Source organism: Mirounga angustirostris, unplaced genomic scaffold (genome assembly GCF_029215605.1).
Source record: "Mirounga angustirostris isolate CCGP_5_RB_7025 unplaced genomic scaffold, mMirAng1.0.hap1 SCAF_4, whole genome shotgun sequence".
In the NCBI taxonomy this organism is placed as follows: domain Eukaryota; kingdom Metazoa; phylum Chordata; class Mammalia; order Carnivora; family Phocidae; genus Mirounga; species Mirounga angustirostris.
The window spans coordinates 114,263,847-114,277,220 of record NW_026991712.1 but is presented as its reverse complement, the minus strand read 5'-3'; the positions used below and the strand labels follow the sequence as shown (position 1 = coordinate 114,277,220).

Below are 13,374 nucleotides of genomic sequence, written 5' to 3'. Positions count from 1 at the left end.
TTCATCTCCCCTTGCCTGGAACAATGATTGATTTGTCATTGATTTGGAGCATGTTGGTTTTTTGTTGGCTTATTAACAGACATTATCCTGTTCGCTTTTGGCTTGTGAAATTCCTGCACTGAAACTGTGTTAAATAAACTATTGGCAAAGACAATCTCAGTCCCTGAGCATGAATTTGCCCCCAAACAATACAATCATACTGATGAGAAGAGACCATATCCTAAGTACCGCTCGAGTGGTCCCCCTCTGATGCCTCATATTTAAATGTCTTAAAGCACAGAAGCTCTCATTGCCCCAGCAGAGGATGGTAACAGAAACTTTTTTTTTTTTTTTTGTGGCATGACAGAGGCTGTTCATCCATACAGATGTTATGCAGAAGCTCATGTTATTAGAGCTTCTCTGAGGTTAGAGGGCCCAAATAAAAACTTACTTTTGGGAAAAGACACCATGGGAGTTCACAGGCAGGAAGGGGGGAGTCAATTGAGATTCTAGAATCCATACAACAGCCTGAGCTGTCAAAGGCGGACGGTAGGCGTAGAGTGGGAACACTTGATCTGAAAAGCCCAAACAAAAACCCTCCCCACCACCCCCCACCTCCCACCCCCCCAGAGATGTTGAGCTTCTCGGGAACAACGAAACATTGACTATAAAGAGTTCTAACTTTGGGAGCCTGAGTTGTGACCCCTTTGGCCAAGTAGAACCCTAAGGAACGTTGTTCTACTTCAAGAATCACTTTGACCCTGCACGGGAATTTGTACTTTCTTGTTTGTTGCACATCCCAGCAAGGAGTTGCTTCATTTACCTTTCAAAGGGTTGGAGAGAGGACTCTGAGTGCCTGGACCTGCCCCCCACCTCCTGGGCCTCAGTTAGACTGGTTTCTCTGGCACACAGCAAACCATTCCTCCTCAGAATGGCCAGTTCATTTAGTGCGGTCACGAGCAGCAGTCTCTTCTCTGTGCGGGCTTTCTCAACGCATGATCATTCCCGCCAGGTGATGTGAATATTGTCGTTCACTCTACTTGTTTGTGCCCTATAGTATTTGAAAGAAATGATGTAAATTGAGAAATCTACCTAATCATATTGTTGCGTTCCTATAATCAGTAAGTCTTTGCAGTCAATAGCAGCCTTGTGTGTGTGTTGGTATGTATTTTCCAGGAGACCCGTGGCAGTTTCCAAATGTCACCACTTTACTTTGCATTTTAATCTCCCACCCTGGCAACTCCTTGGCTAGGTGCTGGGTGAGTGTTAACATGAAGCGAAAGCTGGTAAATTTGATACAAGGGCCCTTCACTCCTTTCTTCCTCCTCCTCCCCACAACACATCTAGAGTGCGTGCACATGCGCGCGCACACACACACACACACACACACACCCCGCAGAGTGGAGAGCCCTGTGCTAAAGATGGACAGCAGATAGAATGGTTCTCCCAGGTTTTCATATGAAGCCCCTGTTGCCTTCATTTGGTGGGGCAAGAAACTCGAACTCACAGGACATCTTTGACTAACACAGTCAATAGCAGAGTGAAAAGCCACCAAAATGACATTTTGCACTTAAAGCTGTCAACCAAAGCTTAATCTTCCCTTTGTTTTTTAATAACTATTCCTCACTGAGGACTTGCTAAGTACCGTGCTTTGTACTAAGCACTACACTTAGTGCTGTTCATGCATTAAATGCATTCAGCTCCCAAACCCTGTGATGTACATATTATTACTTCCATTTTATAGACGGAAAACCAAGGCAGGGACTTAGAAAATTTCCAAGTTCACAGAAGAAGTAAGTAGTGAGGCTAGAATTTGAACCCAGATCTCCTGTGCTTTTCCCAATTATATAATACTGCTCTCGTGCGGCATTCTTCAAGAAAATATGGTTTCATGGAAGAAGCACCACATTCGGAGTAAAGACACTTCTTCGTTCAAGTGTCAGTTCTGCCTCCAAATGTGAACTTGAGCAAGTAATTTGAACCTTATTTTTTTTTTATTTTACTTATTTGTTTGTCAGAGAGGAGAGAGAGAGAGAGCACAAAGCAGGGGGAGCGGCAGGCAGAAGGAGAGGGAGAAGCAGGCTCCCCACTGATCAAGGAGCCGGATGCGGGACTCAATCCCAGGACCCTGGGATCATGACCTGAGCTGAAGGCAGACATTTAACCAACTGAACCACCCAGAGGTCCCTAATTTGAGCCTTCTGATTTCATCTCTACCTTTCTTGTCTATAGAGTTCCACCAGGATTATTGAGAGGTTCAAACAAGAGAACGTGTGGAAAACCATTGCAACCTGAGGTGTGCTTTAGATGACATGAATATGGTGGAAGCCTGCTGCCCCGTGGTACTGGGCGCATCCCACTTTCTCTTTGTTTGAACTGTGACAAAGGCAATGCATAAAGGCCTGTGTTAACATGGTTCTGGAGCCTTGTGTTTGGATTTCACATTAAAGGGAAGAGTCCCAGGCACCTGGATGGCTCAGTTAGTTGAGCGATGGCCTTCGGCTCAGGTCATGATCCTGGAGTCCCGGGATCGAGTCCCACATCGGGCTTCCTGCTCAGCAGGGAGTCTGCTTCTCCCTCTGACCCTCCCCACTCTCATGTGCTCTCTCTCTCTCTCTCATTCTCTCCCTCTCTCAAATAAATAAAATCTTTAAAAATAAATAATTAAATAAAGGGAAGAGTCCCAAAGGTTATGAATCTGAAGTCAAGCTGTGCTTGCTACGGAGTACAGTTTTTGCGTCTGTGCACCGTGCTGCCCAGAGCAACGTCTGCAAGGAAGGCGCTGTACCTTTCCAGGAATGAGAAGAAACGAAAAAACTCTCAGTGCCTAACTTTGTAGAGCAGTAATTCTCTCTGAACAGAGCTCACACCACACTGTTTACATCTTTGAAGAGAGTGATGATGTGTGCCAGGAGAGCTCTCCTTGCCATTGTGAGAATATATCAACATAGAAGCAGGATCAACATGTGATTTATGATTTGTGAGTTTTGCCCTTCAGCCAATAGGTTCTCACAACCTCTGCTGCCATCCTCCACGGAACTTAACCCCTATTCTATTAATAATTTTGAGTGAATATAGGCGCAAAGTTTACTATTCTAAATACTAATGAAAAATATTTCCAGATTCAATTTTGGTTGGGCATTACCCATCGTTCCTCCAACCTGTAATCTAAGAACCAGGGGCCCTCATGGAGCTAAGCCTCCCGCCTTTCCTTGTTAGAGCTGGCCGCACCTTTAGTAATCACCTCCTGCGAGGGATTTGGCAGAGAGTGCTAAACCGGGTCGTCGTAGATATAAGGCAACAGAAAATTCAGGCAATGAGCCAAATAATTAAAGGTGAAAAATCCAACCTTTTCGTTCATCAGATACTGGCAGAGAATGCTTTCAGAATTCCCCTTAACCTTTTTTATTACATTGTTTTGTTCTGAAGTATTTGTATGAAGACATTTAATGAAGGTAATAAAAGGGCAGGGGAGAAAAAGACATTCTGAATGTAAAATACAGAATATATCTGTATATATCTGAATCTAGGCAGAAAGAACAATTTAAGATGAAATCTATGTTTGGGAAAATTGGAAGCCTATTTTTGGGATACATACAATCAGAGGCATAAATACTACCAGACGATAATTGAAAATCCTTCATTTTTACTTTGTATGTATGGCAAAGGGATTTTTTTTCTAAAACTTGAGCTTGAGCTCTCAAATGGGGTTTGGGACAGTAAACCTCTGTATCTATAGCTCAAGATGTCCCTGCAGCCTGGGCCAGAGGCTTAACTCTGGGGTGACCTAGTAAGATTTGCTGTTCGAGGTGCCCCGACCATGAACTCTGACCCCCATCAGCTGTCTTGACATTTTCAGCAACTTGTTACAAAGAAACACATGAGAGAGGATGAATAGACCCTCACCCAGTCCTAGCCACACATGTACTATTGACCCAATCTTATCTTTATTATAAAAAGTGCCTTTTAGGATACCACTCGGACCTGCCTACCTTGAGAAGTGAAAATAAATAAGCTGTAACCAGTATAGAATCGTCATTTTGACATATTGTTTAACCTACAGCTCTATGTTACATCAGAGAAGGAAATTTTAACCTCTCAGAAGCCTTTTGGCAACACAAGAGGTGAGGTGATGTTTTCAGGACAATGTAATAGTAGACGGGTTTGGATGCTTTGGGCAGCGAATACTGCAAACACCAACCCAAACTGACTTAAACAATAAGGACACTTGTTATTTCCAATAACAGGAACTCCAAAGGCAGGTGGGCTCCAGATGGGATGTGTCAGGGCTCTTTTGCAGGTCTCCCTGATTCTCGTCTTGCCCAAACCCTGCATCAGTTTTGCCCTTGTCTGAGAGCAAGATGGCTGCCTCTTTGCAAGATGACAACATCCACAGGAAGAAGAACCTGTCTCTTCTTACTTTTCCTTCTTGGGAGCAAGGAAATGTTTCCCCAAATCCCCTCGGCAGACTTCCCACCTTTCATTGGACAGAACTGGATTACATGCCTGTTTCTAGGGAACTCCTGGTGATTGGTTTAAAGTGAATTTGCCTATGGAGCCCATCCCCTGAATAGCACTGGGGAGAGAGAAATAACTGAGCAAAGGCACATCAGGAAGGAGAGAAGAAGGAGGGACAAATCTTGAGTAAGCAACCAACTGAGTCTGCTATAGAAACCTTGGCCTTCACTGAGTCTGAGTGCATTACCACATGCTTTTTCCTCTCAAGACAACATTACTCACAGTTTACTCTGCAGAGTTTCCTATCAGATTTTTATGTGAAGCATCATTTTTCTCTGACCTCGTGCTGCAATCTTGTTTCTTTTTTCCTTAACAGAGACCACAATGGAAATCCTACTATAAAAACACTTGAGTGCCATCAAAGGATCAGACCATATAAGGTGCTAGGGACCTTTTTTATGTTAAATAAGAAACAAAACTATTTATACTTTTACAAGGAGTCTGCCCTATTTTAGTAAATATTTGGCAAAGCTTCTTGATTAAAAGAGCAAACTGACCCTTGTCTGCAGGGTTGTTTTGCCATAACTGAAATCGTTCATTAATTTTCTGAAAATAGAAGCAGCAAGTGTGTGTTCTTTTGCACTGTGACTAAAGCCGTGCTTGTGATTTGTTTTAAGCTGCATTTACTCAGCATAACTGGTCAGGTGTCTTTTAAACCTTGGTCCTAATCAGACCCCATTCTGAGTCACAATCACCAAATGGTACTATTGGGAAATAATCTCCTGTGGATAAAGCAAAGGTGCATTAATCTGGCCCTGGACAGTGTGGCGTGTTTGACAGTGCATTTCAAACTGGATTTCAGAGGGCCTGGATTTGCTAACAAACCCCAACTGTTTTGAGAAACAGCGATTCCCTAGGTTATTAAACAGTGCACATTCTGAGAGAAGCCTGTTGAGCACCCTATGTTCCCGATTCATTGGCAGTAACTCAGTCTGTGGTGTGGGATTTGTAGGAAATACTCCAGACCCAACCACCTTCCCTTCTTTAAAGGCATCCTCCTGCCAGCTCAATTTGGAAGGGTGTGATGCAGCTGCAAGGAGGATTTTTAAGTCACTCTCAGAAATTTTTGTAGGACAGCTGTATTGGAAATTATCCCAAGATGCCACATGGCAGATTGGGCTGACGCTGGCCAGCAGGCTGGGTGCAGGATGGGGAGGTGACTTATCCGGTGCTTCGCTGCTAGGTCCCCGTTCATGTGTCATCCTCTGGTTCCTTGCGGCTCCCCAGTCACTGCTGGGAAGTCCAACACCCAACTTTCAGGTGGGCAACTCAAAAAAGGTCTGGAATACACTAGTTGTTTCTGGTCCTCCACCACCTCACTCGCTGAAAAAGGAGAAAAATAAAAGTCCCACCTCATAAGTCTAGTGAGATTAACAACTCACTAAGAGCAGTGCTTGGCAGGAGGTGAGAGCTCAACAAAAGTATCCTGTGAACAGTGATTCTTTCTTGATTGTTGCCAGGATACATAGAGATACAGCAAAAAGAACGCCAAGCTAGTAGAGGGTAAGAAACTTCTAGTTGCAGCTATGTGACCTTAGATTAGTCACTCACCTCAAATCCCCAGTTTCCTCTGCTTTCCTTGGATGAGGATTTTATGCAGGTGACAGGGCTTTATTAGCCATAAAACTCTGTAACAAATGGTCATGTGCATGCAGATCACCTGGGGATCTTGTTAAAATACAATCCGTTTCCGTAGATCGGGCATGGGGCCTGAGATCCAGCATTTCTAACAAGCTCCCAGGTGACACAGATGCTGCTGGTCTCAGGACCCCACCACCAACCCCCCACCTCCCACCTTTCTGATCGGCTATACAACGTAAGGGCAGCATTCTGGTTATCAGGCCCACAGCAAACCTCCAAGACCTTCAAACCGTCCCGCTGAGGCACCCAGATGGCAGAGCAGATAAGTGACACGCGCCTCCTAAAGATTCTGCAGGAAGTGTATCTCTCTTGGTACCTAGTTTCAAAGGCTTCTTACCTGTTTGTCAACTTTTGCCTTCAGTCCCAGAGCCATCTCACACTTTGCTCAGTGTCCTCTCGCTGGTCTGGTGCTATGACGTCAGCATTCTCAAGCCCCTCCCTGAACAGTTGGTTCCGGTTCCCTGGCAATTAGCACCTTCAGGTTATGGCTGGGCCAGGTTACCAGAGGTTGCTGTCGGGAGGACAGGTGAGATACCAGGGGATGGGTGGATGATAAATTAGATTCTCAGCCTGCGAGCCCAATTCTGTTTAAGTTGCTGGCCACCTTATAAGCTTTGGTATGGATGGGGCACAAGAGAAAGTCAAGGCAACAGCAAAATCCAGCACAGGAAGCCCAGAAAACTGTGAATAACAAGAAAGAGCCTTGAAAGTCAAGTATGTTTGGGTTTTAAGAGAATTGCAGAAATTTTAACAGGCCAACACAGCTGAGAGGCCTTAATTAAAAGTGGGCCAGAGATTAGGTGTCTGGAACTTTACTTTGGGTGCTTCTGGGGAGTCAGGAAGTTCGAGAGTTTGGCATTTGAGAATGATTTCTTTACCCAGGAGATGGGTTCCAGAGATGCCCACAGGAAGTGTGACTTCAGGGTTTACTATTGGCTGCCAGTTTCCCCCTTTCTTCAGACAGTCTAGCGGTGGCAAAATGTACGAAAAGAGGACGTTTGGGCAGGGCAATGAGAACTAAGGAACAAAGGAGACCACCAGGTAACTCCTGCTGTCTCTTTCAAGACTCAGCTCAACTGACGCTCGCCTGGGCCAGTTCCCTGGGGGTGGAGGCTGTGACCTCTCAGGATCCCCAGCTCCCATCCCAGGCCTGGGACCAGTAAACATGTGGTTGGTTACATGTTTCTGGAATGAGAATGAAGGACAGAGAAGAGAAGGGGGACGAAGGAAGAGGAAACCCAGGAGGAAAGAAAAGGGAGAGATGGAGCAAAGCTTTGGGCAGCCAGCCTTTCATGGTTCCAAGAACATTTTCCAAAATCCTTCCAACCCAGGTCCTATTAAGTGGCTCTGCTTTCCAGCATAGCTTGATGGCACAGGTGTAGTAAAACTCAATGATATCTGAGTCGGACTAAAACGTCACCCTCTCCCAGGCACAGGAAGGAAGAGCTGGCTAACCTCTATCCTGCTGTTGATTGCCTTTGGGTCCGAGGCCAGGTGCCAGAGGAAGCAGGCAGGGCGCATGCCAGAGCAGACGTGGTGGTCCCCCACCCTCAGACCAGAGGGCCTAGCTCCTCAGACGGCCACCTCCACGGAAGGGAATGGAAGCCACGCAGCCAGAAGGCTAGCTGACGCAGCATTCCCCAAACCTACAACAAGGAGATTGTGTTATTTCAGCTGTGCTTGGTTGGATGGCAAATATGTGAGCAGCTTCACGAGGATCCGGGACGTTGCCGAGTTTTCGGGTTCACAGCGGAGCTACCGCACGAGAGTTATGTGCTCCCTCCACCCCCCCCTGCGCGTTTTGCAAAGGTGCCAGCAGTGCAAGTGTTCCGATCCACCCCCAGCACCTCCAGGTGTGCTCAAAGGGGGTGCTGAGATGAGAAAAACTCACTAAACGCCACATTCCTAAAAACGCTGCGGATGCCTCTGGCCCCAAGCTTCTTGCTGCAATGACACGAAACACTTGCGCTAGTTTTCCGGGGCCTCAGGTCACAGCCTGCAGAGAGGGGGCATTGCCATTCTCACTCACGGGTAGGACCAGAAAACAAAGTTTTAAATGTCACCATTCCAGCGGAAACCCAAGATGAGATTTTGGGTCCAAATTGTAACCTTTGGGCTGACGTTTCCCCTCTTATAAAACTCAAATGTTGCTTGCAGTCTACTTCACGTCTCAGATTCCTGCATGAGTCTGTGGAGTGCTTTAAAACACTTCTGGGAGCGCCTGGGTGGTTCAGTCCCTAATGCGTGGACTCTTGATTTCAGCTCAGGTCGTGATCGCAGGGCTCTGGGATCCAGGCCGGAGTCCGGCTCCTTACTCAGCTGGGAGTCTGATGGAGATTCTCTCTCTCCCTCTCTCTGTGCCCCTCCCCCATTCTATCTCCCTATCTAAAAACAACAACAAATTTCTGAACACAGACTGTGTGTGCATGTGTGTGTGTGGTGAGGTTGTAAGGTGTCAGCACACTGAAGCGAATTTCCCAGAATTCACTGCCCCCTGTGGTTCTGGTTCTGGGTGAGAGCTGGCAGACAAAAATGAGGCAGCCATTTCCATGCTCCCAAGGTCTGGGGAGGCACCAGGCACTTTGGCAGCTCACCTATGTTGTCAGGCCTATGTTGGGCTACTTTGTTGATGTGGGGCTCCCTCCTCTCAGGTCCTGGGCCAGGTACATGTGCAGCTCCGACAAAGGGCACCAGCTGCTTCTGCAGGTCACCCACATCCTCAAAGCTGCAGGCAGGGATACCAATGTGGGTCCTAGTTGTCCTCATGAGTTCCAACTTGTCCCTGACTGCATATCCTCTTTTCAGTCCCTGCTGACCTATGGTGACTTCAGTCCCAATGCCACATGCAGAAGTCTTGGAAAGACTTCTCCACCAGGTCCTACGATTGCTTCAATTCTAACCCACATTTAAAAAAAAATCTCATTATATATCATGCATAGTTGGCTTTTCTGATCGAACCCTGGCTGATACAAAGTATACAGCCAGCTCAGGGGCACAAACTTGCAAGGATCATGTGAATGGATGACAGCTAATAATCTCCAAGCCTAATTTTAGTCATTAGTCTGTTGTCCCTTCTCAATGGGGACTTTCATCAGGAGTGTTGTTGACCAGTTGACCAAACTGGCTGCACCTAGTACAAGGTGCTTTTATTTCCTCTTTTCCCCTTCCCCACAGTGGTTGTCCACAGTGGTTCCCCTGCCCTGACTCCACTCCCTAGAGTTTCTTGCACCTCTGCAAAGTTCAGGGCCAGCTGATGCAAACTCCCACGCCTCAAAATGTCCCAGCATTTCCTCCCATACTTGCTCCTTCACGTCTCTTTCAGCAAGAATGATTTCCCTTTAACCTATGCTGACCCCTCTTCCTGGGCCAATGCCTTCCCCTCATTCCTGCTTTCTCCATCTTTCTCTCAGCTTTTCACATCTTTCTCTCCCTTTCCATGGAATCCCTCCCTCTGCCTTCAAGCCTATGCAGCTCACCTACTCTTTGTTAAAAGCACCTTTCTTTGACACTGCTGTTTCTTCAAGCTACTTTCATGATCTCTCTGCCTTCGGTCAAACTTCATGAAAGGAAACTATTGCCTCTCTGTCCCCAGCACTCCTTTTCTTATTTGCCCCTTTCAAAACAAACTTTGATCCCTACCTTCTATCCCAGTGGTAGACTTGGATACACACTGGAATCACCTGGGGCCCAGGACCCACTTCCAGATATTTTGATGTAATTTTCCTAGGGTGTGGCTTAAGCCAGGGGGAGCATCCTGCCCTCCCCACATTTGCAAATCCAATGCTCTTGAAGGGGGAAGGGAACAACTTTCTAAGCGGAAAGCAGTTTAAGAAAGCAGAGACAAAGATGGCCATGTTTGCCTTCCTAAAAATTTTAAAGCTTTCAGGTAAATTATTTTGCTGTTTAATGAGCAAATTTTACATCTTAATACCCAAAGCTGGTGAGAACAAGTTTCTCATTCATTGATAATGACTGGATAACTATGTATAATCTTCTTGAAAAATAATCTAGCAAACTACATCCAGACACATATAGATATACATACTATTTAATCCATTATTTCTACTTCTAAAAATATAAGCTAAAGTCCGTAAAATGCTCATTGTGGCAATATTTATAATAGTGAGAAATTAGAAGCAACCAAAAAGAGAATAATAAATGTATTGTGCATTTAGTGGTTGGGAATACTAATGTATAAATTAAAGGATAATTATGAAGGGAGATTATAGCAGGGAAAAATGCCTATGATATAATGATAAATGGGATGAAAGAACAGGTAGGGGGAAAGTTGGTAAAGACATTGTACTAATCAAGTCTGGTTTAAACTAATATGTAGCTTTTCAAAGGTCAATTTCACAAGTTAATAATTCTATTAACTTGGAAATTTGGGCAAAGAAAAGGCATTCTTTTAAAAAAACACTTCCAGCCCTCTGTAAATTTTTAATTTTGCTATATTTGACGTTTTCAAATACATTTAAAAACAAAGTTAGCAGGCTGGTTTTATCCTGATCATTATGCTCACCCTAAGCTTGAATCTTGTAAACACAGCTCAACATGATCACATAATTCCATTTAACCTCATCCCTTTTTAGGGAAGCTGTTCTCATTTCTCTAGCTGTAAGATTTATGGGGGACATTTGACTTTGTGTACTCTTTTCAGTTTCATCGGCAACATGATTTCTCCAGTGAGTTTTTTTTCTTGTGGCAAAAGGAAGAAATATTCAGACTTGCTGCAAAATGTTGATTCCAGAAAGTGATCCTAAGGGATATTATTCTAAGCTTTTCCTGAATTCCCTGGGATAATAATTGATGGTGATTGTGTTTTGGGGTCCCAGTCTGGCCCAGGAAAGGGGGTTTGGAGTAAAACAGAATAGTTAAAATGAAGCTATGAAACAATCATTTGATGGTAGAAATACATCTGATAGTGAAACAAAACACATAAGTGACGGTGGGAAATATAAAATGGCCTCTGAGGTTTTTAAAAATTCAAGATAGAGGAGAGGCTTATAGTATAATATGGATGGGACATCTCCGACTTCTGAAAGGCACACTGGAGGGTGTTTCTCCCACCTGGATTTTTGCCACCTGTGGTCAGTATTTGCTACCCTCTCTCATAAGGACTGAGCTGAATGTGAGTCCTCTCGTAAGCTCTGTCTTGTTCCAGGTTAGTGTTTCATTTAGAGAAAATGGATGTTGAGCATTAAGAACAGGGCCCAGATGGTGTCACGGTGAAATCTGGCACCAGCTGTGTTGCTCGGGGCTTTATTCAGATCCAGGGGATACTGTATCCTGTTGGGACCACACTTAGTTCTCTGAGGGAAAATCAAGTGACCTCCACCTTTCCCCACTCCCATCTCTGATTTCTGGCGAGGATGCTTTATAGACCCAACTCTGAGATAGGTTTAAACATGCTTTTATTAAGCGAACTGAGACTATCTTACCAGTTCTTGCTCAAAAAGTACAGATTTCTATTTGTTTCTTCTTTTTTGGAAAAGTCCTAACCTGTCTGAAGCATGATTCCTTTCAAGCCTGCCGTACTTTTCTTTGGAAGCCTCAGGGTGTAGTTAAAGGCACTGTTCATTCCCCTTAGCCCGAAGTCCAATTTGAGCCCAACAACATCCTGTTTAAAAAGCTCAAACTTTGTTTACTTATGTGACCTAAAGGTTTTCACCTTTTTTTTTTTTTTTTGCCTCCGAGGACTCAAGGCTAGATGCATGAGGTTTGGACTGAAAGCAAAGTACTACACAGGATCGTAGTATCTTCTGGACAGGACTGTACCTGTTCATCATTGTACAGTTTGGAAGCCTTTTGTATCAAGGACAGCGATGCATTTATATGACCTTCAGGAATGGCACAGAGTTTGAGGTCAATTAGTTAAAATGATATACGGTATACCATTTTCCACTTCAAATTACAGAAGCATTTCTGTGAAATCCACAGTACGCGAAACATGCAGCTTCATGACATCCTCTGCATACAGATCTTTCCCATCAGGGGTGTTCTGGAGGCAGAGGGCAGTGGGTAGACTGCCAGACTCATGGGGCTGAAGCCAATTTTCATGGTAAAGGGAAAGATACGTTGGCAGTATTAGAAGAGAAGGCAGTCAGCATTGACTTCTCTGTTCAGCATTTGTTTACCACTCATATTTCCTGAGGAGCCACACTGGGCTGAAGGCCAACTTTGGTACTGCGTTTACATTTATAATACAGTGAAGGAACTGGCAGGAAGCTCCCCGAGAAACATTAACAACGTGAGCCCAGTGACGCAGAAAGAAACTGAGGCAGTGATCTGCAAATGTCTAATGTGGGACTTGGACGTGGAGCCAAGTTTCCAAAGCTTGAGTGTGCTCTAAGTCCAAAGTGACTTTTTAGGAGGTTACGTGTGAACCTGGTTGTGTGGGTGGAGGGCCACAGGGTCTCCTTAGAGCACAATTCTGAGAATCCAGACTATGTGAAATCCTTCCTGGTTGTGCCAAAGCCCACCGCACCAGTTTGGGAAGGCTGCTTTATTTCTCTGGCAAGAGAATGGTGGGGAGAGGACAAATTAGGGCATCACCAGAGGCTTAAGTTAATAAAAGTCTCCCATAACCTTTTAAAGAGATCAAATAAAAAATACATAGAGAAAAGCGAAGTTGGTGATTTAGGCTTTGCTTAAAAAATATAGCATATTTAAGAAAAAAAATAAGCCAACGTTTTATCTTTTTCAGGAGCTTATCCTCCACACAAGCTGTGAAAAGAGTTTCTAAAACACCCACCAAATCATTCAGCTTCCCTGCTTGAAGTCCCTCTCTGGCTGACTGTTGCCCTCAGTACCCAAGCCAGGTTCCTTGGCTCTGCAGTCAAGAGCCTCTGGGATCCCGCCCTGCCCACCTCTCCCGAGTCAGCTCCCGTCCCCCCAGTGCCATGCACCCCTCCTCTGGGGGCTTCCAAAGACTGTGCCCAGAACGGTGAAGGGCCCTACTGCTATGGTCACAATAGCGGCGCATCAGAAGAGGAAGGTGATAAAAGGCTTCGTCAGACCACCCGCCCACGGCCAACAGCACAGAAACCCAGAAGACCCTGTGGCCACCCTGGGTGATACTTACACCAACAGTCAGGGTTTCTCCACTAATATTCAGCAGATGTTTGCTTTATCTCCTCGTCCTTGTTCTTGATCCTACTTTCCTGGAACTACTCTGATTTTGTCCATGAGCTTTGTGAAGGGCACAGATTTGTCTGTAGGGAGCCTGGAATGCAC

The 13,374-nt window shown here is 45.1% G+C and overlaps 1 protein-coding gene across 1 annotated transcript in view; it reads right to left on the bottom strand.

Annotated features, from left to right (window-relative positions):
* Window positions 1–11,632: 11,632 nt before the first annotated feature.
* The window catches only part of TGFBR3 (transforming growth factor beta receptor 3), a 262,991-nt gene continuing 261,249 nt past the window's right edge, over window positions 11,633–13,374 (bottom strand). Inside the window, exon 18 of the mRNA XM_064588828.1 lies at window positions 11,633–13,363. Within this exon, the coding sequence (XP_064444898.1) occupies window positions 13,308–13,363 (56 nt within the window). The 3' untranslated portion in view covers window positions 11,633–13,307. The remainder of the gene's footprint in view (window positions 13,364–13,374) is intronic.